This window comes from Sorex araneus, chromosome 10 (assembly GCF_027595985.1).
Source record: "Sorex araneus isolate mSorAra2 chromosome 10, mSorAra2.pri, whole genome shotgun sequence".
Classification (NCBI taxonomy): Eukaryota; Metazoa; Chordata; class Mammalia; order Eulipotyphla; family Soricidae; genus Sorex; species Sorex araneus.
The window spans coordinates 52,113,415-52,139,247 of record NC_073311.1 but is presented as its reverse complement, the minus strand read 5'-3'; the positions used below and the strand labels follow the sequence as shown (position 1 = coordinate 52,139,247).

Here is a 25,833-nt window from a genome sequence, read left to right as displayed (position 1 = left end):
AACAAAGGGACGACGGCGCGCGCTCAGCCGCACCCCCGCACCCCACCCTACTCCCCCCCGAGCCGCTGGCCCACCCGGGACCGGCCCCGGCTCGCGCGTTCCAGCGGCGGGCCGTGCGGGGCTGCTGGGGAAAAGGGCACGGGGCGCCTTTAAATGCTAATGAAGCCGCGGCCCGGGTCGGAGCCAACTTTCCCCACCCTCTTCCCTCGCCCGCCCTTCCCCGGCGGGCCGGTGCGCCGCCTAGAAAAACTTGTGCGGGGCCATTTTTGGGGCAGTAAGATCGAGCGAGGAGCCCCGGCGCCAGCGTGCAGCCCGAGAGCTCGAGCCGCCTCCCCTCCTCCTCCTCCTCCTCCTCCTCCGCGAGACCCCCCAGCTCGGCCCCGGCCGCCCGCGCCGCGCGATCCGCACCGGCCTCTCCCCGCCGAGAGCGAGCCCCGGCCGCGCCGCGACCACCAGCCGCGCCAACCGCCGACCAACCGCCACCGAGGTGCCCGAGTGAGAGCAGAGGAGGCGGCATGAGCGAGGCCACCAGCACCACCGCCACCACCACCACCAACACCCTCCCGCAGGCTCCGGCCGACGCCGCCGCCGCCGCCGCCGCCGCGCAGGACCCGGCGCCCAAGAGCCCGGTGGGCAGCGGCGCGCCCTCGGCCGCGGCCGCTCTGGGCGCAGGAAACCCCGCGGGGGACGCGGCCCCCGCAGCCCCGGGCACCGCGGCCCCCGCCTCGGCGGCCCCCGCCGGCGGCGAAGACGCGGAGAAGAAAGTTCTCGGTGAGTCAGTCCCGGGAGGGCTGGGCCGGTTCCGACGGCGGGAGCCGCGGGGCACTTGGAGAGGGGGGGGCAAGGAAGGGGAGGGGGTGGCCCGGGTGGCAGCGCCGCCCCGCGGGGTGGGGAGAGGGGTCGCGGAGACGCTCCGGGGGGCTCCCTCGGTGGTGCTCGGCGCGCGGCGCTGTGCCTCTCCCGGGGGGCGGGGGGCGTCGCCGCTGTCACCCCTCCCCGGCGTGCACCGTGGCACACCCGCGTCGTGGAACCGGGCGGGGTGCCCGGGGCTCGGGGGGGTGGAGAAGGGGGGCGGCGGGCTGGGAGCGCGCACGGCGTGGGGATGGATGTGGATGTCGGGGAGGGGCAGACACGTGGGCCGGGGACGCGGGGCGGGGGCGGGGGGAGCCGGGGCGGCGGCGATGGGTCCCGGGAGGCCCGGTGGGCGGGGGCGGGGCGCGGGGTGGGAGAGCGAGGCCCCGGGTGGGGACGGAGGGGCACCGGGGCGAGGCCCGGGGCCCGGCAGGCTCAGGTGTCTGTCCCGGACGCCCTTCCCACATGGCACGGGAAGGGCGCCATGCTGCCGACGGCCACATGCCGGCAGGGCGGTGTTGCAATCCCGCCCGGCGGTGCCCACCGCGGCGCACCGGCTCTCCCCGCCCGCGCGCGGCCGCCCCGGGCGGCGGGGGACGCCCCCGGGGGGGGGTAGGGGGTGGGGTCGGCTGAACTTGGCCCCAGACCTCTTTATCTGGGCCGACTCGGGGATGGCGATGGGAAGATGCGACCTGCGGGGGGTGGGGTCCTGTGCATGCGTGTGTGGGTGGGTAGGTGTGTGGGGGGGATTGAACACGTTTTTTGGAGGGTCCCCTTCTTAGGTCACACCCCCCGGGAGGCCTTCTGCGCTTGCCGAGCAGGTGGGCGGGGAATGGCCTGAGCTGTGCGCGCGCGTGGGGATGGCTGTGGGTCCGGGAGGGACGGCCTTGTTGCGGGTGGGGGTGGCAGATGTTGGAGACGCGCGCGCGCCCGCAGCCTTTGGAGCTGGGGGGGTGGAGGGACACAGTTGAACCCTTTGAGCTTTGTCTTGTCCACGCCCCCCATCATCCCCCCCCACCCCCCAGAGAGGATTGAGGGAATAGCATGAAGGGAGTAGCGGATGGAATACTAGTCTGCAGTGCTCGCCTTGGGAAAGCCTGTGCGTGGCATTCCCCGCCCCCCCTTCGACCTCGATCCCCCCGCCAGCCCCCCGAACTTTAACTTAGTTAAAAATATAAAGCAGCCGGTGGAGGCGTCAGAGCCACCCAGCAGCCCCCCTGGCCTGCGGCCGGCGGCCGACCGGAGTCGCTTGGAGCCCGCGGAGCTGTGCATGGGATCGTGTTGCCAACAGGTGTTGGTGAGGCCGGTCCCATGCCCGTGTCTGCGCCCACAGGTTCCGGTTACCCGGACAGGGTGAAGACACGGCGGCACCGCCGCTGCTTCTTGCTAACGGCGCCTGCGTGGCCTGCAGCGGAGTCTGCTCTCGGGTTTCCCCCCGGGATCGTGGACCCTTCTGGGGCTGGGGGCGGCCCCGCGTGTTCAGAGAGGGGTGCAGGACACAGGTGGCAGCGGGCGCCCTGAAGCCCAGACGGCATCCCTGGTGAGGGCGCCCGGGCCCCTCCATCCCCCTGCCAGCCGGCCGGCCTCGGGCGTGACATTTCAACACTGTTTGTCTCTGTCCAGTGTGTCCTGCCATCGCCGTCCCGGTGCCAAGCGAACACATGGGTTCCCGAGACGTGCCAGGCATCGGGCCGACTGGAGTGGAATTTTGTTTTTGGATTCTCCCATTCTAGCTGTCGCAAGCAGTCTGCGGCTGCATCGTCCAGCGGTGGGCGAGGGACCGTGATTTCCCCCCCCAGTCCCCCCCCCCCACCCGGAGGGTAATTGGCCCCAGAGCCAAGGCAGCCTTTTTTGCTGGGTGGGGCCAGTTTTCTGGTTCTCCGGGCAAGTGGTGTGAGTGTGCTTGGCCGTTTGAAGCCACTGGAAATATTTGGGGAATTAGGAAATTGTAACCAAAAACCTGAGACTGCAGAGCGAGAACCTTCCTTCTCGGCAGAAGCCACACTTAGGAACTAGTTTTCCGTGGCCTTGGTGGGGCCTTTCTGATCAGGAGTGTGCCTTTGACATGACAGGGCTCAACTTGAGCGACGGGAAAAGGAATAGAAACCAGTTTCTATCTCGGTGTTTCGTGAGGGCATTCGTTTGTTTTGTTTTTGTTTTGGGGCCACACCTAGTTCTGCTCAGGGATGGCTCCTGGAGTGCCCAGGGCACCGTATGAGGCGCCGGGCATGGGAACCGTGTCCACTGTGTACTTGCTGTGGCCCCATAGGCCATTCATTTTAGGTCAAATAGAAGGTACTACAGAAGTCTGTCATTTGAAGTCCCCTGTACTGAAAGCGTAGAATTCACCAGACAGGCCTGTTCTGTGTACACTTGTGTCTACAACATTTTTTTTTCCTCTGCTCTTCTGCTCATGAGGATGACTTCAGGCTCTAGACCACCAAAGTGGGTCAGTCCCTTCATTGGAGAGGTTTTCTTGGCTGGGCTTGAGAGCTGGGTAGCTCAGTCAGGAATGGGCTGCAAGGATTTTGGAGGTATAAAGAGGTTTCTGATTTTTTTTTTTCCTAACCAGTTATAAAGTACTTCCTTAAGCATTTCAGTTCTAGCAAAACTTAAAGCTAACCCCTCATAACAAAGCACTTCCTTAATTACTATTTTAGTCTTGAATTAAAAAGCCAAGTCCTTATTGTTTATCTTTGAAAATGATAAAACTTTCCCATAGGGAGGTAGCATGGCTTAATGTTAATTGTTACTTTCTCTGCTGAGTTTTAATTTTTTTTTTTTAAGGTACTCTATTGTCAGATTTCCTGCTTCCCTGAGCCTTGGGTAACTGCTCTGTGTATTTCCTGAATTTTAGTTAGATCCTAGGCATTTCTGGAGGAACTCAGTTCTTGGCATTCGCAGTCGATTCAGAGGTGTCATCGCAGATGACTTGAGGGCTGACATAAATCTGGACCTACAAAAGTAAAAGTTTTATGACCCGCTTCTTCGCTTAGATTCTTTCTCCGAGTCTGGGGTTGGATGGAAGCGAGCCTGCAGTTGGTGGAAGCGAGGGGCTCGAGTAAAGAGGGAGGGTTAGTCGAGGGAACCGCTTGTTTCCCCGGCTGCAGAGCGGAGGGCAAACGCTCCAACGAGCCTGGCGTTCGTCTGTGCAGAGGCCTGTTACGTCACGTCTCAGGGCTGCTGCGTGTAGCACCGATTGAGACAGCACCCGTTTGGTGACTGCTCCTGACTCCTGATAAGGCCCCATGGCAACTAGATAAATCACTTTAGTTGTTATCAGGGAGCTGCTCCGGCACCTAAGGAGTTTGCCTGATACTTAGGAGTTGTGAAAGTGTGGGGTTAAGGTCACTGGTATTTATTTACCTATCTGCATTCTCCCCCTGCAGCCCATCTTTTGTACTTAAAACATTTCTTGTTTTTAAAATTTTCATCTTGGGGCCAGACCGATAGAGCACGGTGGGTAGGGTGTTTGCCTTGCACACTGCCGACCCCGGGCCTCGAGTATCAGTTATGGGCCCCCCCGCTTACCCCCACCCCCAGCACCGCCAGGAGTAATTCCTCAGCACAGAGCCAGGAGTGACACCTGAGCGTTGCAAGGTGTGGCAAAAAAAATAATAGTAATAAAATTTTCACTTGAAAGAGTATTTGTTTTTGTGTTTTTCTTCAGTAGTTTTTTCAGTGGCTGCAAAATGGTGTAGACTTGGAACTACTAACTACTGAAAAGTTTAACAAGGACAAGGAAATATAGGCTTCTGAAAAGTGTCCTGAGGTATCTTGGCTTGCTCTCTTTGGCTTATATATTTTGGGATCGCCCAGAGGAATAGTATATAAGCCGCTTCCTTTGCTCCTGGCATTGAATATATGGTCTCTCGAGCACTGCCGGGAGTAAGCCCTGAGTACCACGGGGTGTAATACATACCAAGAAAGGTTATTTGCGTGTGTATTATACATAATTATACATATATAATATATTTTATATAATAAATATACAGACATGTATATACACACACACACACACACACACACACACCCCTTTCTTGGTATCTTCAGGTATGTTTAGGCATTCTGTAATGCTATCAAGACCTTAGTGATATGAGCTTTATCTCTTTGTAGGTCAGATGCTAATTTATCTGCTTAATCCTATTTTAGCCACCAAAGTCCTTGGCACCGTCAAATGGTTCAACGTCAGAAATGGATATGGATTTATAAATCGGTATGTGTCTCTGCCTATTTTAAACACCTGTTTATGTTGTGACTCGTGCAGTTCGAAATCCTTTCCCGAACTTTATTTATGACTTTAAGTAGTCTCATCTTTAAGCTACTGGTCAGAAACTTAATTAGACCACATTTCCAGAGCACGGATAGATCATTTCGTCCGTAAGGGTCAGTCATGAAGGGAGGCAAGGGAGAGGCGGGGAGGGAAGTCAGAACGGGGCGGGCCGCGCGGGTCCCAGCTGGGGAAAGGGAGGCTTCGCTGGCCAGGCGGCTTTCCTGAGGTCACCCCGCCAGTGAGTAATGGGCTGGCTCTGTGACCAGAGTCTGGCCCAGGTCCTGTGTGGAAGCCGCAGTGTTTCCTTAGCTTCTCCGCGTGCAGGACTGAGAACTCGGGCACAGCTGGAGTCCTGTGGGCACCGTGTTGTGGTGTTTTTACGTGATACCATTATTTTCTTTGCCCTCCCACCTCTCTTCCCTCCCCACCCCACAAAAAAAAAAAAGAAAAACGCTTCCTCCATTTGCTTGCTTGTCTCTGGTGGGTGGTGGTGGATGGTGCATGTGTGTGTGTGCGTGCTTGTGTGTGTGTGTGTGTGTGTGTGTGTGTGTGTGTGTGTGTGTGTGTGTTGCAGGGTGAGGGCAGCCGGGTGGAAGAGGGACTGTTTTCCGTCTCGGTGTAAGGGGAGCCCAGTTCACAGCTGTGCCCTGTCCTTTTTCACTGTCTGGCTCTGCTTTCCCAGGCAGGGAACTCTGCGGCTCTGATTACAAACCACATGACCTAGAGAGGAGAGGAAAGGGATGTTTCTGGATGTCAGGACTCCTGGGTCCCCGCGTGGTGGAATGTGAAGAGGAGAGGCGGTGTCGCACAGGTGTAGGCGCGTGTGACACCCGAGCCTGGCCAGGGAGCTGCGTTGAGACAGGGAACCAGCCGGGGGCTCAGTTTGTAGTTCGGAGGTTTGGGGGGTCTGAGCTCACCAGACACCTGCCCCGTGGCTCCCGCACACCCCGAGCCCCTTTAACTGGGAACTTTTTCTCTTCCGACAGAAACGACACCAAAGAAGATGTCTTTGTACACCAGGTAAGAGCTCGTGTGTTCGTTTGCGGTGTGAGGAGAGGCTGTTCGCAGCCGGCCGGGGTTCCTTCTCCCAGGATGAAGTCCTGTCGGCCCTTCTCTGCACTCTTGCTGTGATTCTGTTTTGGCAAGAGAAAGCAGTTGCATATTTTTAGATTGACAGGTAAACTCTGTGTCCCATCATATTAACTCTAAACAGTTTTTCTTTATTTTTGTGGGGGCGGGGGGGCACACCCCCTGGTGCTCAGGGGTTACTCCTGACTCTGCCTTCAGGTACCACTCGTGGTGGTGCTTGGGGGACCATGTGGGGTACCTGGGATCGAACCACGTATTCTCTCTTTGGGCCCAAGTTGTGTGGGATTTTTTTTGTTTGTAAACGCTATAATGAATGCTCATTTTGACTACTTCCTAATTTTTAAAACCTTTGCAAAAAACCCTTAGCCAGCCCCCCCCCGCCCCCTGCCCCCCCACCAAAACAAAAACTCCAAACCCTGCAGTTTCTGCCTTAGCATCCTGTTCTCAGACCCCGGAAGCCTCCGCCTTGATCTTGGTTCAACCCCTTTTACCACACAGTGCAGCTCAGATTAACAGCCCAGAGAAGCAGGCGTTAGGGGACAGCTCCCGGCTCCCGGGATGGTCCTCACACCTGTTCCGGAGGGGCACCATCAGCACGAGTGCCCCTGGGATGGGCCCCGTGCCCCCAGGACCGTGGAAGGACTCGGAGAGAGGGAGACCGTGGGCGCCTCTGCTCTCGGCAACTCCCCTTTTCTTTACCTGGCTGGCCAGGATGTGGTTTGTTTTCTGTTGGTGGATCCTGAACTTGACTTTCCAAAGGAGGAGCAGCTGCCTTGACTGTTCTTTGGTATATTTAGTATTTGGTGAGTTGTCTGGTAGGCGAGCCTTGTTCCTGGTATAAACGGTGAGGGAAGCCCTGTGGCAGGTCCCAAGGGGAGCATGTGTACCTCAGGGCTCAGGCTGTGTGTGTGTGTATGCACACGTGTGTACGTTGCCCTGCATCGGTCGGAGATGTTCGTGTCTCGGAACGAGCTCGTTGTCTGTGTCGTGATCCTGCGAGTCTCTGCAGCTGTCTAGCTTGAAGAGGTTTGTTATTCGGTTCAGACACGGTGACTCTGAAGAGCCTTCCCAGACCGAGAGGAAGTGTGTGGTGTGTGGTACCTGGGGGCTGAGCTCTGCTTGCTGCCGGCCCAGGCAGTGTCTTAGCTGTGAGTGTGTGACCCGCTTCCAGCCCCAGGAGGTTGCGTGGTGAGTCACTGCGCCGTGTCGAGGCCTGCCCAGTCTAACAGGAAAAAGGGAGCAGGGCGGCAGGGCGGGGCCGCTTCTGGAAGGGCTGACTGTTCCAGCTGTGTGCGCGCAGATCCTGTCCCGAGCTGCCTTTTTTCCCCTCTGTGGGTGAGGTCTCTGCCCTATTGGCTCATTATTTTTCCCTTCCCTCCCACTCAGCGTAAGGGAAGGGCTGGCTGACACATGCCTAATCGCTTTATAGAGTTAAGGCTGACCCAGTTCCAGGGAAACTCAGAGCCCCTCTAGCCGTTCAGGGACACCAGCTCCTTAGGGAAAAGGAGGCTCCTGCGGGAATTCGTTTCTTCCTTCCACCGATGCCCAAAGTAAGGCCCGTGCATGAAGCCAGGACTGCCGGGCCGGGCTTGAAAGCAGGATAACTTTCCAAGAATCACTCCCTAGATCCTCAGGGCATCGTCACAGGGACGGGGTGCGCTTAAATTTGCGATGGGAAAAAGGATGAATAAACGCCACATGGATTCGGCACCAGGCTGTTCTCCTGCTTCCAGCCGCGTCGCCTCCGTCAGTGTTTTTGTGACCTCAGATAAATCCTCCGTCACCCTCATTTTCCTCAACCATACCGTTGTGCAGGAGGGGAAAGCAGTGTTTTGTCAGTGATGTTTTGATTCCTAAGTTAATTTCGTATATGATTTTTCTGGAGGGAGAGTGAGTCATCCCAGTGGTCACTCATGGCCTTGCTAGGGGCCCCGTAGTGCTGGGGCCGGAGCCAGGTTTGGCCTCACGTAAGGCCAGTGCCCTAGCCTCGTGCTGGCTCTGTAGGTCAGTTTTGTATATGCTCACAGGAACTGTTATTTCCCTTGGCCTTTTTTTTTTTTCCGCTTTTTTTTTCCTCCCCTAAACATCAGTCATCCTTCCGCCTTTGACACAGTTCCAACTTCCTCTGTTGATGAATGGTTTTTCTTATCCGCAGGAATGATCTGTCCCAGTGGTGGGTGCTGCTGTGTGACTGTGTGTCTGAAAGGCGGATTCCCTAAGCTGAGGAGAGTGAGAGAAATCACAGATGCAGGGTGCCTAGACCGCAGGCCGGGGCAGATGCGTGCAGAGGCCGTGCTTGCTCTTGACCCCATCTGTCAGGCTGCAGGTGCATGTGAGGATAATATGAAGGGAGGAAGTAATTATGGGATATAGGTTTTTTTTTCTCTTTCTCTTTTTAGCTTTGTGTGATTGTTGTTTTAGAGACTTGGAGTATCAGGAGAACGGTGATTGTAAAAAAACTAATAGGAGCTCAGTAGCCGACTCATTGTAGCCAGTACACAGGGAAGCGTTGATACCAGTGGCCAGTTGTGATTTCATTTGGAATTTTCTCTTTTCTCAATAGACTGCCATCAAGAAGAACAACCCCCGGAAATATCTGCGCAGTGTAGGAGATGGAGAAACTGTAGAGTTTGATGTGGTTGAAGGAGAGAAGGTGAGAGAAATTGCGGTTTGGTGTACTTGCGTAAATCTGTAGTACATGATGTCCCGACACCATATGAACTGAGGACGCTTTGAATTGTTTTGTTTAGCAGGAAGAGGAGACTTCAGAAGTATTTTGATTATCAGCGTCAAATTCTGATACATTATAAAAAGAACATTCTAGTTTCTCTTTTTTTTTGGGGGGGGTCACACCTGGCAATGCACAGGGGGTTACTCCTGGCTCTGCACTCAGGAATTACCCCTGACGGTGCTCAGGGGACCATATGGGATGCTGGGAATCGAACCCGGGTCAGCCGCGTGCAAGGCAAATGCCCTACCCGCAGTGCTATTGCTCCAGCCCTAGTTTCTCTTATTTATTTATTTGTACTTAAACATACTATATCTACATGCTATACCTATACCACTTTACTATACTATTGTTTCTAGGAGCTTTGTTGTAGAATCTTGAGGATTTTCTAAGTATAATGTCATGTCATCTGCAAATAGTGATAGCTTGATTTCTTCCTTTCCTCTCTAATGCCCTTGATACCTTTTTCTTGCGTACTTGCTATGGGAAGTACTTCCAGTTCTATATCGAATAGGAGTGGTGAGAGTGGGCAACCTTGTCTTGTCGTCCCTGATCTAAGAGGGATGCCTTTTAATTTTTCCCCATTGGGAATAACGCTTACTGTAGGCTTGTGGTAAATAGTTTTAACTATACTGAGAAAGTTCTTTTCTTGAGAGTTGTGGTTTTTTTATTATTATTATAATTGGGTGCTGGATCTTGTCAAATGCTTTCTCTGCATCTATTGATGTGATCATATGGTTTTAATTTTTTATTGATACGGTGTATTATCTGAGAGGGAGAACTAGGTTATAAGATCTATTCTCCCTCTGGGAGAACCTGGCAAGCTACCGAGAGCTTCCTGCCCACACGGGAGAGCTTGGCAAGCTCCCTGTGGCATATTCAAATGCCAAATACAGTAACAATGATTCCCCTGACCCTGAAAGAACCTCTAATACAGCACCGTTGGGAAGGACGAGTAAAGAGAGGCTGTTAAAATCTCAGGGTTAGGATGAATGGAGATGTTACTGAGACCGCTCGAGCAAATCGACGATCAGTGTGATGATTGTGATAGTATTTAGTTTGGTTTCGGGGGGCCACACCTGGCAGTGCTCAGTTTTGTACTCAGGGATCATAACTAGTGGGCTCAGGGGACCATATGGGATGCCTGGGGCTGAATTGGGGTCTGCCGTGTGCAAGGCAAGCACTCTACTTGGCTGTGTATAGTTTTTTTTCTCTTAATAAGCGATGAGCACTATAAATAGAAAAGCTAATTTCTCATTTCAAAGTGACATGGTGTATTTTCGTATCAAATGTTTATTCAAATGTCTATGAAAATTTAAGTCTTTATAATAGAAATATAAGACCTCCTATGGAGCAAAATACTTCTTTTTAGCATACAATTTTCAGGCTGTGATCTGTAAACATTTCGCAAGTAATACACCATGAAGAATATGTTAATCTCAGTAAGAGAAGACTCTGCTGAATCGAATCCATGTGTTTTTGTTTTGGGTGGGTATTGAAAGTTAAGGCATCTTTAGAAGATTGTGTAACAACTCTGCAGATGAACACAACCGAAGCAGCTAACAGAACACTGTGAAATGTATCCACAGAGTATTTTCATGCTGTTTCATATTGCATTCCAGTATTACCAATGGCATTTCTGCTTTGTGTTTAATCAAGACAGGTATATCCGTTAGACTGTATAGAATAATAATATAAACATTCATTTTGGTTTTGGGGCCACACCTGGCGATGCTCAGGGCTTGTTCCTGACTCTGCGCTCAGGAATTACTCCTGGCGGTGCTCGGGGGACCATATGGCGTACCAGCGCTGGTATGGTACGAGATTGGCCACGCTCAAGGCAAACTGCCCTACCCACTGTGCTATTGCGCCGGCCCCCACGAATACAAGCATTTTAAAAACACACATGACACCATTGCCATCACGGCTGGCTTATTAACTAACCCAGAAAATGCCTGTTTCGCTCCTATGCACGTCCTTGCCTGCAAACTTGAGCCGTTTCATAGCCCACTTGTGTAGCCGCACTCAACAAATAGGGACCACACGGTGGTATTGAGAAAAACACTATTTTACCTAATGTAGACATTTAAAGGGTTTTTTGCGATCCCCAGGGAATCTTACAAAGTTGTGACGAATTAGTTGCAAGTCATGCATGGTTGCAAATGCCGGCCTGCAATGAGTGTTAATGTTCCGTCACTGAATTGCCCATAACATATCTAACACTGATAAAACTGGTTTGCCAGATTTCTTATATCTGTAACTTTGCAGATCTGGAGATTAGATACATTGAGTAAGGTGTGAAGTATCCTCTTTTGACTCTGGTGTTTAATCTTTGTGTTTGAAGGTTGTTTTGTCCCTCTACTCATCTGAGAGAATGCTCAGGCTCTGTCTCGGGAGGACTAGGAAGGTCTACAGAGAGACCGTTCCGTGGGCGCTCTGTTCCTACGAACCCTTATCCTGCTGCTTGCAGGTATGGGTGTTTCACTCTCAGGAACGCAATGTGACCAGCGCCTCACACACCTGTCAGGATTTTCCAGACTGATAGCATTATCTCTGTTCTTTCCACTGAGGACTGTTCTTCTTGGTCTAGCATTACTTCTTTTACAATTGGATAATGTTTACCAGTTGGTGTCCTTTAAAAAGAGGTAGGGGCTGGGGGCTGGAGTGATAGCACAGCGGGTAGGGCATTTGCCTTGCACGCGGCCGACCCGGGTTCGATTCCCAGCATCTCATATGGTCCCCTGAGCACCGCCAGGGGTAATTCCTGAGTGCATGAGCCAGGAATGACCCCTGTGCATTGCCGGGTGTGACCCAAAAAGCAAAAAAAAAAAAAGAGGTAGGGGCTGGTGCAGTAGCACAGCGGGTAGGGCATTTGCCTTGCACGTGGCCGACCTGGGTTCGATTCCCAGCATCCCATATGGTCCCCCGAGCACCGCCAGGAGTGATTCCTGAGTGCATGAGCCAGGAGTAATCCCTGTGTATCGCCGGGTGTGACCCAGAAAGAAAAAAAATTAAAAAATAAAGAGGTACACGCTGCCCTTGAACTTCTGAGTATCTCTAAACAGGAAGGCGTTGTTTAGGTTGTGTGAGCGGAGAGTCTGTCTTCCTTTCAATCGAGACATCAAACACGCTCTCTCTCCTTATTAAAACTTGGGTGTGTTTTTGAGGTCACGTTCCAGACTGTTAGTAGCTCTGCCAATTCTGAACACGCTGGCCGTCTCAGGCTCTTTCGAGGGGACAGTTCAGTGGCTTTTGAAAAGAATTGAGTGGCTGTCTTGTCTTCCTAGGGTGCAGAGGCAGCCAACGTGACTGGCCCGGATGGAGTTCCCGTCGAAGGGAGTCGCTATGCTGCCGACCGGCGCCGCTACCGACGTGGCTACTACGGCAGACGCCGAGGACCGCCCCGGAATGTAGGTTGTTTCTTCCTTACACGCGATTGCCAGCGTTTCCGCGTGGGACCCGAAGTGTCCCTACAGGGAACAGATAAATGCTTTCTCTTCTGGGGAAACCAAATTGTCTTGAACTGTGGATGGGAAATCGTTAGTGCCCAGAACTGATTGATTCCCCAGCTATTGGCTTTTGTTGAAAACAGACCACTGAGAAATCAGATCGTCGGTTTGGATGTGTTTGTTGGGAACGGAGGGACGTTTCATCATCTTGTCACGGGGCTGAGGGAAGGTTGGCAGTGCCAGCATTGTCCAAAGGCTTTCTCTTTGCGTGCCTCTTTCTGCTTTGCTCTGGCCAGAACCTATGTGTGCTGTATTTGCTGGCACAGGAGAATGGGTTGTCTGCGGTCAGTCAGCTCTGAAACCTGTTGTACATGTTTTGGTGCTGGCACTGTTCACCTCCAAATCGGCCTCAGGTTGACAAGAAGGAATAGGGTACAGTTTGAACATGGTGGCGAAGTGTTAATTTGCCTCTATAACTAGCTGTCGGCACAACATTTCCCCATCATTTCAGAGTCAAGCAGTACTAATTCTCAGGATTTTTTTTTTCTTTAGATGGATTCTAGTATGGGGAAAGTTGACACCCAAATCTGACTGGGGCTCTCTTAGATAACATATCCCCAGAGAAATCCCATCGCTCATGAAGCCATGAGCTGTTAGATTTCAGTATCTTGTTTGAGTCTTCTACACTAAGTGCCTGGAATTGGCAGCATAGATAAGCTAGGACTGGTGGCTATGGATATCAGTCAAGGGGGAAAAAAATCTCTTTTAAATAAGACTTCACAGCTGGGCATTTGGAAACCAAGAGTCTGAAAGATGCCAGTAAAAACAGTGGAAGTGCATGTCAGTGACGGTTTAACTCTGCTCTCTTGGGAAGTCCTGACCATGTATTGTGAGAATCGGCGTGTTAAGCCAATAATGGCATATTCAGCCATGATGCTCACTTGGTGAAACTCTGAATCATTTAACTGTATTAAAAAATACAGAAAAACTCTAGAAAGACAAAATTGAGTCTCACGGTTAATATTTTGGTGAGCCATATTCATGTGTGAGTGTATTAATGCATAATTATCGCATCTGAAAAGTTTCTAGAGGATAGATTTTTTTTTCTCTGCAATTGATTTATTGAGATAATATGTAGTTCGAACTTTTCCTCTTTAAGAATTTAGTTGCCTTGTGGTCTTGCTCTGAGGAGTTCTAAATTTTAAATGCCCCCACCCTCAAGAGAAATGGTCATTATTTTGTTGTTGATTTATTCATTTAAAAAGACTATAGTTACTTACCTTAAGACAACCTTTGGTAAAAGCAGATCCCCTTTATAGTAAGGTTTGAAATAAAATTCTTAGAAGGAGTAATTGTGGCTGTTTATATTTTCATTTATAAAAGATTAGTTTATATGGCACAGTAATTTATAGGAAAAGGAGTTAAAATGAGTTGAAAAAGTCCCATTGCCAGTAGGTAAATATATTCAGAAGCTGCTGTATCCAGAGTTTCTGTTAAAACACAACCATCATTTATTCGTAAAGGTATTAAGAGAACTGCACCTTAATACGTCAATAGTGATCTCAAATATTTCATTGTTTGGTTTCATCGATAGTCTAATTTTTGAGATTCCAGAATTACGTTTGTATGTGTCTGTATATCAAGGTTATTGTATTAAAAGTTTTAAGAGATAATTTAAACTCATTACCTGTAAAAATAACCAGCACTTTTTATGAAAACTGTTATTTAAAAAAATTGAGGCGAGGAGGGGTATTGCTTTAATATTTTCGCACCTGTCCGATGTGTGGTCGAAGCAGAGATAAGCGCATTCTCCTCCCTCCTGCTGAGAGCCCGCGTCTCTGAGGGTGGGGAGACCCCCGTGTCCTTCTGGGGACAGGCAGGCACAGGAGCCTTGCGAGGGGAGCGGGGCCTCAGCATTCCCCTCCCTGGAAGGACCTAGGGGCTCCATCCACACTCCGAGGACTGCGGGAAGTAAGCCAGCCGGGACGGGTCTGGGGAGACCCCCACACGAGGCCATTCCCTGCCACGGTGCCCCAACGCGGCCCCACGGGGGAGGTCTGTGTCGGGAGACCCACGCCCGGGGCGGAGTGGCCTGGGCCGTGCTGGGTTCTCCGGGCGGCCGGCCCACGCACGCCCCTTGGCTGCAGGCAGAGGCCTGTTAGGTTCACGGTGGATGAAGAATTGCTCTTGCTTCTGCTTCTTGGTATTTTATCTGCGCAGGGGTGTTTCTCCCGGCGCTCACTCACCTGCTCTGTGTGACGGGTGGGCTTCGCCCTCTGCGGGGAGAGTGTGGGGGTCTTCCCTGTTGGTGACCGCATCCTGAATGGTGTTCTTTGGTTCTTCACCTGGCTGCAACTTCTCCTGAATCTCTGTTTCTTTGCTTCGCTAGTACGCTGGGGAGGAGGAGGAGGAAGGGAGCGGCAGCAGTGAAGGATTTGACCCCCCCACCGCTGACGGGCAGTTCTCTGGGGCCCGGAGTCAGCTGCGCCGCCCCCAGTACCGCCCTCAGTACCGGCAGCGGCGGTTCCCGCCTTACCACGTGGGACAGACCTTGGACCGTCGCTCCCGGGTCTTTCCCCATCCCAACAGAATGCAGGTAAACTGGCACCTGGGACTCCTTCAGCAGTCCTCACCCCTCCGTCCGTCCTTCCTCTGCCTCCTCCTCTGCCTCCTCTTCCTCCTCCTCCTCTTCCTCCAACAGCAGCTGCCCGCTGCCGACCTCGCCCGGGCTGGGGGTCTGCGTTTGCCGAGCAGAGCCGTCTTCCAGGAACGGTCCCCAAGCCCAGCCTGGGAGCCGGACCTGCCTGCAGGGGGCCGGGGTGCTGGTGGGAGACAGGCTCTAGCCTGGAGGGCAGGGAGGAGGGGAGTGGCGAGGCTGCCGGCTGGCTCTGCGCTTAGAGCATCGTGTCTCTGCTCAGGCGCCCGTGGGCTTGGTAGGAACTGCTCTGTCGAGGCCGTGGGTTATGGGGATGACGAGGCACCTCGCCCTTGAGGTGCTAAGAAGGACTCTGAGTTCCAGGTAAAGAGTTCAGGGTGACGCCAAGCTCCTGCAAGTCTTCCTTCAGAGGAGACGGGACCTGCCAATGGAGACCGGAGATAGTGGACCACTGGGGGGCTGCTCCTCCCCCCCTTTACCACCACGAAATAGCTCGCTGGGTGCTCGTCAGCCCCATGCCAGCTTTGACGTTTCTAGAAACCTTGGAGAGCTGGGGCTGTGATATCGTTCTGTTATCACACCGGCTGCGACTCCTTCCTCTGAGTGTCCTTGGTTTTTGTTTTTTGTTTTTGCACCAAGTGTTGTGACTGAACATTATGTCCAGTCTGTTCTCTGCTACCCTACTCCTGCCCCGGCACGCATGACCATGTTCTTCCCCGTTGCCGCTTGTTTTTCCCTTCCACTCTTCACCAGCTGTCCCTGACAAATACGCTAAAAATAACAAGCAGCCTCACATAGATGGGGAGAGGACAGAAGACAGGCAGGTTCCAATGTAGGGGCGACCTGGGCTTCTAGGAAATGAGGCCAGAGAGAGGCGGGAGATTGTAGCATGGATTTAGTTTTAGCGCAGGAGTATTTTCCCTGGTATTTGTTCTTAGCGTTTAGTGTATATGCCAGCCTTTTTTTTTTTTTAATTTTAGCACTGTTTTCAGGGCCAGAGAGACAGTACCGTGGGCTGGGTGCTTGAGGAAGCTAATCCACAGTACGGCAGTACACTTGATCCATAGTACCCCGTGTGGCCCCTTTAGCCCTGCCAGAAGCGAGCCCATTGGAGGCTCGGAGCACTGTTTCATCAGTGACATGTAAAGCCTCATTTGCAGAAGTTAGTTGGAAACTGATTCTGAAACGGTGCTGATCCTGATAGGGTGTTTAGTTGTTTTAGCATGGGGTAACAGTCTCACCCGTTCTAGATCTGAGCAGTCTAGAGTCCATCTACAGATTTTGTCCGGTTTTTCTAACACCTGTTTGGAGGTGAAAGGGCTTTAGTGTCTGTTCCAGTCACCAGGTGGCATTGACAAAAATTCTTTACATTTGTCCATAAATGGCCGCTAGAAGGTTGCCAGTGTAATGGTCTTCAAATGTAAAGGCTGCTGAGAAGGGTTGAGGCCGAGTGGAAACCCTCCTGGCCAACAGTTTGAACTGTATATAAAAATATGATACTGGGGCTGGAGCCATAGCACAGCGGGCAGGGCGTTTGCCTTGCACGCGGCCGACCTGGGTTCGATTCCCAGCATCCCATATGGTCCCCCAGCACCACCAGGAATAATTCCTGAGTGCAGAGCCAGGAGTAACCCCTGTGCACTGTTGGGTGTGATCCAAAAAGCAAAAAAAAAAAAAGATACTGTTGAACGTGGCGGGGGATGGTACCGCGCAGGCCAAGGCTGGACATGAAACAGCAGTGGACACACGATGTCTGTTTCCACATGTCACTTTACTCATGTGGGAGTTAAGTAGAGCTGGTTGCTGAGTTAAATACCGACTTAACTGCGCGGCATTTGAGAGAAGAGTCCCGTGGCAGAGGAGGGCAGCCCGTTTGGAGTCGGTGCTTGGTCTTCCCGCAGCCGGAAGGCCTCTCGGGGTCTCTGGGCAGTGGCGGCTGCTTACAAAGAAGAGGCAGCAAGGGGCTTGTTGGTGTTTGAGCCAGGCCCGGCTGTGTCAGGCCTTAACTTACTCTTCGCTCTGACCCAGGGATCACACCTAGCAGTGCTCGGGGGACCTTGCAGGGTGCTGGGGCTTGAACCGGGGTCATGTGCCTGTAAGGCAAAGAGCCTGACCCGCCCTCCTAGTTTCTGTCTGTCGCTCGGTCAGTGAGTGAAAGGGATGCCTCTGGGTGGGATGGTTGCATGAGGAGAGGGAGCTAGAACGTGGAATTAGGGCGAGGAAGCATTTTTCAGCGAAATAGGTGTTAGAGCTGATCGGGGCGTTCCTGCACCCCCCGGCCTCCACGGCGGCACGGGTATAGGCGGATGGGTTCGATTGAGGAGTTTATTTTTGTCGTTGTTCGGTTTGCGGGCCATGCCTGGTTGTGCCCAGCGCTTGCTTACTCCTGGCTTTGCACTCCAGGATTATTCTGGTGGAGGCAGGGACGGGGGTGGGGGTGGGAGGCCACATCGTGCCGGGGTCAAACCCGGGATAGCTGCATGGAGGGCAAGGGCCCTTCCTGCTGTCGTGTCTCTCTAGCCCCAGGAAATGTTTTGAACAGAGAGGCGACAGTGTTGGAACATGCGTGAGTGTGTGTTGTAAGAAATAAAGAATACCCTTCTGGTTTCTGGCTTAAGCAAATCCTGGAAAACTGATGAAAGATCAGGTTTGATGGAGGAGAGGAAATCATTTGGGAGAGTCCCTTTTGCAGTTAAAATTTCCCTCCAAGGAGAGAGACCAAATAGGCACAGAAAAGCCAGGTGCAGTCAAGAGGCACAGACAGACGAGGGAAGGGGCTGTGGTGTCTGTCTCCGGGACGGACTTCGAGAAGAGACTTGGATGAACCGGGGGCGTGCTCTTCAGTTGGGGCAGGCCAGGAAATGCCAACGTGGGGGCTAGTGTGGAGGTCAAAGGGCCCCTCAAGGGGCGAGCCGGAACTGCACGCAGCGCTTCTGAAGCAAAACAGAGCAGGATGAGGCAGCGTCTATGATGAATGGAATAAGAAAATTGATTCTAGGATGGAGGTCAGTGAAGAAAAGGAGAAAGTCTGTCAAAGGGGCAAAGAGTGAAAATGTCAACAGGAAAATGTATTTTCAGAAGGGAAAATGCTGTGCTAAGTGTTCTGGCGATAAGTGTGGGAAGTCGGGTCGAGCATCAGTGCTGGGACCTGGTAGCGTGCAGGGTAGTCACATGATGAGGCCCACACAACGCCCTGTGTGGAGTGGATTCAAGATAGTGAAGTGTGAGGAAGGAGAGATACGATGTGCCCCTTTGAGGAGGTTTCTGTGGTGGTGGTGGTGGTTTTCCTGTGTGTGTGTGTGTGTGTGTGTGTGTGTGTGTGTGTGTGTGTGTGTGTGAAGGAACTCAAAGAAATGAGGCAGTTACTGGAGGGTCTGGAGTCTGGGAAAGGTGCTTTTTTTGGGGGTGGGTTGGGGCAAATACTCCTGATGCAGCTCAGGGGTTACTCCTGGCTCTGCACCCAGGAATTATTCCTGGCAGTGCTTGGCGGATCATGTGGGATGCCAGGGATTGAACCCAGGTTGGCCGTATGCAAAGCAAATGCCCGTTGCACTATCGCTCCAGGCCCTGGGAAGGGTTTGCTTTGATTGGGTTTTTCTGTATGAGGGAGGGATCTCCCTGGCCCGCCTCCTTCACCAGGAATTTACTACTAAGCGGGGAGAGGCATCCCCGCGCCAAACACACATGTGCACATAATATGGTGCGTATTTGTGTGCGTGCGTGCATGTGTGTGTGCGTCACCTACTTGGTGCCTGAAGTCACGGACACCTTCGGAGACACGCATGCCTGCTCCCCTCGTCTCTCATTTCTAACTCCCTCTCCAGTAAGAAGATGCTGCTTTGGAGGAATGACTGATTTTTTTTTCAGAGCTGGGCCCAACAAAGTACAATATGAGCCTGGAACATCTTGTTGTGCCAGAAAGCAAGGAAATACTCAAAGAATGTTGGAGACTTGTCAAAAGGACTGGGGCCAGCTGGCCAGTAACAATAGTAACTCATTGAGTAAAACAGAAAACCATGAGTCTGTACAGATCGAAATAAACAAACACCTCGGGGCTGTGATGGGGAGTGGAGTACCTAGAGATCTTCCCCCTTCCTCCTCCCCAGGGCCGCCTCAGTGGGCAGGAGTGGGGGGCAAGGGGCTGGCGGGGGGAGTGCACTGGTCTAGGAGGACCCGGGGCCGACGCCTCTCTGCTTCTCGGAGTGGGCAGTGTTGTTGGGGGCTCCCGGGCCAAAGAGGCACGCGCCGGGCGCGGAGGAAATGCCCAACTCCCCAAACTGAGAAAGACGATACAGAAATAACCAGCCTGGAAAGCCTGAAGGTCGTGAGTATCGGCCCGACAGAGAGACAGACTCGCTGCATTGCCTGCTGCGTCCCCACCGGCTTCCGTCGGCGGAGACAGAAGTTACGGGGGCATCTGGCAGAGCTGGAGTGGGGTCTGAGCATTGGGTCCTGTTCTTCCGGCCTTGCTGTGAATTGACAATGACTTTGAAATACGAGAAGACGGGGGACCAGGGACGCTGTTGCAGAGGGGACTTCGGCCCAGCAAAGTTCAGGCTCTGGAGGAGCGGGGCGCAGGTGACGCTGGGTGTGTCCCGAGTCTGAGTGGAGGTGAAGGTGGGAATGTGAGAATGTGTCGGGACCAAGAGACGGTGCACAAGCTTTTCTGGGTGCTGCTCTCAGTGAAATATGGCAGGTGTGGGGGCTGTGGGTGGAGGGACGGTGTCGTGTGGTGGAGACTGTCAGGCGCTGTCGATGGGCGGCGGTGCTTTGGCGGTTTGCTTCGGGTTTGGTCTTAGTTGTCCCTTCCTCTGCTGGGAGTTCTCCAAGAAGCGTGTGCGTTTCTCCCAGCTGAGCGCCGGCTTCTCACCAAGGGGGCGGATTTTCTTTCGGAGAGTGTTGAAGCCACTCGTGTGAGCAGCTGGATGTAAAAGGGAGAAGCGGGCGGGTGAGAGGAGGCTGAGGCTGGGCTGCAGAGCGAGGGGCGCAGGTCCGTAACCCTCGACAGCAGAGATGTGTTGGCGTTGGTGGGAGGGGGAGGGGCTGCCCGTTTGTGAATTGAAGACTGGGAGTCTAGAAAGGTTGACGAGGGTCTGATTGTTCGAGGTAACACATGCCAGTTTTTGTACAGCGAGAGGTGAACGGGACCCTTTGAGATGTTCAGCCAAACCCGTAAAGGGTGGTCCGGGTTACGGCAACGGTTGGTCCAGGGGTGGGGGGAGGCTCTTTCTCTCACTCGCGCCGAGTTCACCAGTACATGGTTCCCACTTACGGCCCAGAGGTCGCAGCTTTGAGATGAAACTTTCTGCCTTTGACGTTGTGGTTTGGTGTTTGAAGCCCTGAGTGCCGCCGTGTGCTGTGTGTCTTCTGTCCTGGGGCCGGACACTCATTTCCGTTCTCGTGGCCTTCTTCCAGGCGGGAGAGATCGGCGAGATGAAGGACGGAGTCCCCGAGGGAGCCCAGCTTCAGGGCCCGGTTCATAGGAATCCCACTTACCGCCCGAGGTACCGCAGGTACGTGTGCGCCTTGTTTCCCAGCGGGTGCCCAGTGGGGGACGGCCCCGCGGCTGGGGGGAGTCAGGGGCTGGTTTCGTGGACTTAGTACAGGATTAGCAGATGCTCTGACTCTGCCTGAGGTTGGGGGGACTCTACCAGCATCTGCTGTAGTTTCGGGGGACTCTAACAGCATATGAGCTGTTTGCACTGCACGTAATGACAATTCTCAGTTAACCCTGCATCAAAGTAGTCTTTGTATCTGATTTAACAATAAAATTAAGTCCCAATTTGTTTCATGTCTAGTGAAATAGGTAGAAGTTAATTGATGGGAGTTTTAATGGTGGTGCTACATCGAGAGGAAGGATTATGAGGATTTTAGTGCCAACAGCCTTAGCAGCTGCGGCGGTCTAAACTGTCGGTGATAAACTGTCTCACTGTGAATTTCAGTAGCTGTATCTCCTTGGGCAAGTTTTCGGTCTCCAGGTCTATAAAATGTGCATTCAGGACTGTTCTGCTACTGCTAAGAGAGTTGAAAGTTCTAAAGCAGCCAAGATAATCAGTAGGTGCCTGGGGTATAAGTCCTCCTCAGTACCTGATGTTATTTCAACACTGCCAGTGAGCTGAATGAGTTGAGGGAGTGGGTATTTTATTTGTGCTTCCCTTTTTGAGGAATGAGTTGGGTGAGATTTCCCGTTTGTGTGGTTTTACTTTACAAAGTAGATGCCTGCCCTTTACTTCATCCCTGAGGTTAAGTGGGGAAATGGGACATGATTCCCTAGTGACATTTTTACTGCCTTGAGGGTCATTTTTGTTCATAAAACTCATTCTGGTTTTGGACATAATTATCCTAATGGTTGAAGACTTTCAAAGATGGGACTTGTTAGAAATGGCCTGATGGAAATGCCAGCTCTGTCCAGCCTTGCTGGGTGAGCTTCCTGGCCGGCAAAAGCGAAAGTTCTGTGATCCAGATATGATCCAGTCAGCTGCGCAGGGGTGAGTCCCTGTTGTCCTGCGCTCAGCTCTGACCCCACGGGGCAGACTCTTGGTTTTCCATCTTCGCTGTGTCTCAGGAGTGTTTGCTGGGTGCCTGGAACGTGTCCGCTCCAGGTCAGCGTTCCGAGGAGAGGGCAGGGCTGAGGCCTGGAGGGGCCTCTCGCCAGGCTCCGTTCTGTCGGCTGTGTGGGCCTGGGCATGATTGTAGCAGCACGTGCCGGCCACGTGGGTGCTGAATCCCGTGGAAAGTACCGACGTCTGTCGTGGGGGGCCTGGGCCGCCTTCCACACCTCACCTTGTGTGCCCGGCCCCAGGGGACCTCCTCGCCCGCGCCCTGCGCCCTCTGCCGGAGAGGCTGAGGACAAAGAGAACCAGCAGGCGGCCAATGGGCCCAACCAGCCATCTGCTCGCCGGGGGTACCGGCGCCCCTACAACTACCGGCGTCGCCCCCGTCCGCCCAACGCTCCTGCACAGGATGGCAAAGAGGTGAGTGCGGCAGGCCAGGAGCTGCTGCCCGGGCGTCCTCGCACCTGTCCGAGCCCTCCAGCGAAGACATGTGATGATGCTACGTGCACATGTGTGTGTGGATGAATGGATGTGTGAAATCACATCAGGTATCTATAAAGGCCGTGTACATACAGCAGTCGCATGTTTTAAAGTATGCGTACACTTTAGTCTATGCAGCATTTCCCGTAAGCCGCCTGTGTCTGCGGTGTATGCCCATGTATCGGGGTGTGTGTTTGCTATACGCACCCCCGTAAGCGTGGGTATGGGCGTAGACCCTGCACACTGCACACACCAGGGCTTGGAATTCTGCTGACCTCTGAGGAAGTCACCCCACCCCCCGCCACCAGTGGGGTCCCCAGATGAAGGGCGGCACCTGTGGCCAGGAGTGGGGGGGTGGCTGTGTGTTGAAGGCAGTTGCGGCGGGCAGCGGTGGCTGCGGGGACACAGCTCTGCTGTCGCGCTGAGTCCCGGTCCCTGTGCCCCGTTGAGATTTGCATGGTGGTTCGCTCTCACGGCGGGAAGAGCGCAGGTCTGAGTCGGGCGAGCCTCGGACTTCCCTTGGTCCCGGCGCTGATTTCGCCTCTCTCTCTTCCTCCCTCTCTCTCTCTCTCTCTCTCTCTCTCTCTCTCTCTCTCTCTCTCTGGTTTCTCGGCGTGCTCAGACCAAGGCAGGTGAAGCCCCATCTGAGAACCCCGCTCCGGCCGCCGAGCAGAGCAGTGCCGAGTAACACCGGGCCCCGCAGGCACCACGTCCATCTGCAGGTGAGACGCCGGCCGCTTCCTCTGCTGCCCGGGGCTTTCTCAGCATCTGCCGCTGGGACGAGACCGAACCCCCCGCCCCGTGATTGCGTGTCTCTGGAACCCCCCTCTGTTGGCTGGGCTGTGTGGACTAAGCGGTCCCTTAGTGGCAGTCACTCTGGAGAGACCCTAGCCAGTTAACTCTAATGACCCCTAGTGGCCAGTTGGATCTTGTGCTGGACAGAGGCCTCCGTGTGGGGAGAGTGGGCGCAAGGTCGCGCCTGCCCTTTCCTCCTTGGTAACGGGCATTTTCAATTCTGAGGCCCTGCCGTGTGCGAGGGGGGGTGGGGGGGCGTGCCCCGTGCAGGCCCTGGTGCCCCTCTGCTGGGGGTCAGAGCAGCTCGTCCGCCCCAGCAGCGGGACGGCGTGAGCTCCCGAGGGTCGCTGCCAGGTGGACCAGCCACACGCACACGCACGCCCCTCACCGAGGCTGCCTGCCCGGCATCCTGCTTCTGCCTGTCTGCTGTCGGCTGGCGACAGGAGCAGAGAGAGACTGACCTAGTGATGACATCAGTCTTGACAGTTTATAAGCCACAGTTGTTTCTCTCCTCCCTTTTCCTCTACCAACTGCCCTCGTTAACTCTCACTGCACTGTTCATTAAAAAGTAGCTGTTTGTTGAAAAGAGATGGTCAAACTTGTTATTTTTCAAAAACTTACAAATTTATAATTTTGAGACTGTTACAAGCTTCTTCTTTTTTTCTTTCTTATTTTGAGCCATCTACTTTTATTACAGGCAGTGTGGCAGTTAAGCCAGGCTTTCAGTACATGGCGTTGCTTGTGCTGATGGTGGCATGTGAACTTCTTGTCATAAAAATGCATTCTTGGGACTGGAGCGATAGCACAGTGGGTAGGGGGCATTTGCCTTGCATGTGGCTGACCCAGGCTCAATCCCTGGCATCCCATATGGTCCCCAAGCACCGCCAGGAGTAATTCCTGAGTGCAGAGCCAGGAGTGACCCCTGAGCATCGCTGGGTGTGACCCAAAAAGCAAAAATAAATAAATAAATGTGTGTTCAAACTTGTTTGCATTGACAAATTTAGAATTATGTGTTTAGAATAGTAACACTATTTCTACAGGCATTATTCCTAAAGAAATCATCTGGAATAATTGGAAAACTTTCTTCCACTCTTTCCACTTTGTCTGACATTATGAATAGAAGGCCAGTTAATTGTGACTTAAACTCCGTTATTGCACAGCCACTGAAGTGGTGGTGAAGAGTTATTAAGGTGATATTGTTTATTTAAAAAGACATCTTGATGGCAGTTTTCTTTTTTTGCTTTTTGGATCACACCCGGCATTGCACATGGGTACTCCTGGCTTTGCACTCAGGAATCTCAGGGATTACTCCTGGCAGTGCTCCAGGGACCATCTGGGATGCTGGGAATCGAAGCCGGGTCAGCCGTGTGCAAGGCAAACACCCTACCCACTGTGCTATCACTCCAGCCCCTTGATGGCAGCTTTTTAACACGACTTCACGGTTCGGTTCGGGGCCACCCCCAGCTCAGTGCCCAGGGCTCACTCCCATGGCTGTTAGTCTTAAAAGATACACACGGTAGATTTTGTTTAGTTTATAAACTAGGTAACAGGTTTTTTTTTTTTGAATGACATGAAAGTTATTCTCTTCCCCCTTTTCTTTGTTAGACTCTTGGTCATTTTGTCACTCTTTATCAGTCTGACGGGATTGTTTGCTCCCCCAGGTGACCTAAAGAATATATAAGTATTCAAAAAATAAAGCAAAGCTAAAGAGGAGACCACAACCTTACCAACACCAAAGAAACACGCAAGCAATAACGTGGAAGACGCCAACGAATCAAGAAGTGGACATTGGAATGTTTATTACTATTCTTTACGAAACAAACAGCTACGAAAGAGAGAACCATCACGTTTCCCAGGAAGCTGAGAGCTCGGGAAAGCCTGCACAGACGGAGAGAGCAACCCCCGGTTTCCGCAACACTAGGTTTCTATTTTTTTCCTGGTTTTTACTGTTTGGTAATATGAATTGAAAGAAGAAATATTAATACCACATGGGGAGAACCCCAACCAAAGAAATCTGAAATATATAGTAAATGCTTTTAAAAAAAAATTTTTTTTTTTTCCTTTTATGTTCATTTTGGATGCTGGTGCTAAACTTCCAAGTGTCGTGATTTAAAAAAGAAATTTTATGCCCTTCTTATTTATTTCTAGGACGAGGGGAGGATAACATTGTTGCTTTCTTATGTGAATCTCTTTGAAAATGTGCAGTAGGAAGTTTCTCAAAAAATAAAAATTTTTACCCTTACAAGGAAGCGATATATACCAGGCTGGCTTTCACTGTGTCTTTCTTGCCCGTGTCTCAGCTCCACTTTATTCACCGAGATGTTACCGGAGCTGGTGTCCCTGGGTAAATGGAGGCACGCAAGGCTGTAGCTGCCTTCGAAAGATTCGGTGTCTCCTCCGGGACCTGCTCCCCGTGTCCCGGGCCTCCGTCTGCGGTGCCTGCGTGGTGCTGTGTCGGGCAGGAGCGAGTGGGCAGATGCGTCCTGTGTTTCGTGTGTGTCTCAGAGGAGCAAGCAGGGACCCTGCAGCGTGAGGCAGCCTCGAGCTCTAGGCACTAGATGGTACCCGGGAGTCGAGGGCCGGCCTCGCAGCATCCTTGCTTCTTGGATGCACCGCGCCACACAAAGGATCGGTTCCCGTCGGCTGTACACTTGGGTCGGTGTCCAGCACCTTAGTAGGGCCAGCCAGGGTGGGAATGTGCCGCGTCAGGGACCCTGGTCTCAGGTAAGCTTGTATGGTGTGTGTCACTTGGAGAATAAACAAGTATGAAATTTATTGTCAGGTGACATGCTAAGTTTAACGACATGACAATAAGTGCTAAACACGCGCCCAAAAATGGGATTAACGATACTACTGCACAACTATAGTAGGTGTTAATGTATTTATTTTTCTCCTTTTGGGCCACACTTGGCGATTCTAAGGGGTAACTCCTGGCTCTGCACTCAGGAATCACTTTT

The 25,833-nt window shown here is 52.8% G+C and overlaps 1 protein-coding gene across 2 annotated transcripts; it reads left to right on the top strand.

The window, feature by feature from the left end:
* The first annotated feature begins 220 nt into the window (after window positions 1–220).
* Window positions 221–25,133, top strand: YBX3 (Y-box binding protein 3). Of its 2 annotated transcripts, XM_055118549.1 has the most exons (10): window positions 223–771; window positions 5,005–5,068; window positions 6,112–6,145; window positions 8,778–8,867; window positions 12,230–12,352; window positions 14,781–14,987; window positions 20,463–20,560; window positions 21,850–22,021; window positions 22,704–22,803; window positions 24,538–25,133. In XM_055118549.1, the coding sequence occupies exons 1-9, from the start codon at window positions 516–518 to the stop codon at window positions 22,767–22,769; spliced, it is 1,110 nt and encodes a 369-aa protein (XP_054974524.1). In that variant the 5' UTR covers window positions 223–515; the 3' UTR covers window positions 22,770–22,803; window positions 24,538–25,133. The 2 variants fall into 2 exon arrangements, with proteins under 2 accessions (XP_054974526.1, XP_054974524.1); XM_055118551.1 differs by lacking the exon at window positions 14,781–14,987 and having other exon boundaries at window positions 221–771.
* The last annotated feature ends 700 nt before the right edge of the window (window positions 25,134–25,833 follow it).

Coding starts and splice junctions, on each gene's coding strand:
- YBX3 (XM_055118549.1), top strand. CDS start 516: ATGAGCGAGGCCACCAGCACCACCGCCACCACCACCACCAACACCCTC. Junction 772..5,004: donor CGCGGAGAAGAAAGTTCTCG/GTGAGTCAGTCC, acceptor ATCCTATTTTAG/CCACCAAAGTCCTTGGCACC. Junction 14,988..20,462: donor CCCATCCCAACAGAATGCAG/GTAAACTGGCAC, acceptor GCCTTCTTCCAG/GCGGGAGAGATCGGCGAGAT.